This window comes from Micropterus dolomieu, unplaced genomic scaffold (assembly GCF_021292245.1).
Source record: "Micropterus dolomieu isolate WLL.071019.BEF.003 ecotype Adirondacks unplaced genomic scaffold, ASM2129224v1 contig_13578, whole genome shotgun sequence".
In the NCBI taxonomy this organism is placed as follows: domain Eukaryota; kingdom Metazoa; phylum Chordata; class Actinopteri; order Centrarchiformes; family Centrarchidae; genus Micropterus; species Micropterus dolomieu.
In genome coordinates, this window is record NW_025742564.1 from 1 (window position 1) to 1,361 (window position 1,361).

Sequence of the window (1,361 nt, forward strand, 5' to 3'; positions counted from 1 at the left end):
ACGGATATAAACTGAGTGTATCTGGATTCATCAATGGAGGGGCGGGTGAGTAAGATGGGTCTTTCTACACTTCTACATCTTGAGCAGGTTGCTGCACCCCAAACTCCCCCTCTCTCTAGCTCACACACACACACACACACACACACACACACACACACACACACACACACACACACACACACACACACATAAATCTATATGTGTATATATTTAGATTTATTTATTTACTTCTGTGTAGTGAAGCTTCATTTAATGTAGAGTATCTAGTAGCTTAGCTCACTATATTTTCCAAGTAGCTTGCCCAACACTGCTGGTTCCAATCTGGGCGCCTCAGCAGGGGTAGAGTGACCTCTGCTGGTTGAGCTTCCACATAGCAAGTATGAATTTGTTATGAAGGTTTTAATTAAATAATAATATCTAAAATATATAATTAACTTAAGCTTCATATGATACCAGTTCACTTTTCTTAATCTGAAGTTATAGGTCAGGTCTTATAAATGTTTTAGTTGAGTTTTACTAAAAAAACGTGATTTTAGCTTAGTTTTAGTCTATAATAACCTTTCTAACTACACCGTACATGAGCCTACTTTTATTTTGAAAGTTTTACCTGTTACTTTCACTTACAAAAAAGGAATAGACCGTGTGATTTTCTTACGTTTCATCCAGGTGAAACACTGAGTCGATCAGAGATCGACCTGCTGGTGACTTCAGCTGTCTGGACCATAACTGGTCTCATCAGTCTGTCTGATAGAAGACTGCAGGCTGTGAAAAGTTCAGCTGATACTTATAGATAATGCAAATTTACTAACCCTGTGGTTCTTCTGTGTGTCTGTAGGAGACTCCTTGAGTATTCACAGCGGACAGAAGTTCTCCACCTTTGACAAAGACCAGGACACCTGGCCCGGTAACTGTGCCAGATCATTCTTGGGGGCGTTCTGGTACAACGACTGTCACTATACAAACCCTAACGGGGTTTATCGCTGGGGGGCTGACAGCACTCTCTATGCTGTTGGTGTGGCGTGGTACCATTGGAAGGGTTATGACTACTCCCTGAAGACCATCAGCATGAAGATCCGTCCTGTGCAGTAGTTCTCCAGGACCAACGTACAGCAGAATATCAGCAGCTGATCTCTCTCCTCATTTCTTTCTCTTTCTCTCATTAAGCATGTAATCTGACAACGGGCCTTATTTTCCTGAAACTGGGCACGAGCACAATCCACCAGCAGCAGAACACCAACTCAGATTAGTCCTTTTTGTTACCGTCTGTGGCTCAAAGCGGCCCAGAATCTTTAAATGGAAACAGATATTTAGAGTCTGATCGTGTGAAAAGCTGATAGTGACAGGTTTGAAACCCTTGTGTG

At 42.1% G+C, this 1,361-nt stretch overlaps 1 protein-coding gene across 1 annotated transcript; it reads left to right on the plus strand.

Moving 5' to 3' along the window:
• Positions 1 to 5: 5 nt before the first annotated feature.
• LOC123966506 (microfibril-associated glycoprotein 4-like) lies at positions 6 to 1,355 on the plus strand (the record flags this gene model as incomplete). The annotated part of the gene is made up of 2 exons (XM_046042657.1): positions 6 to 45; positions 836 to 1,355. Coding segments are annotated over 2 exons (294 nt in total), but the record flags the coding sequence as incomplete, so codon positions are not given.
• Positions 1,356 to 1,361: the final 6 nt, after the last annotated feature.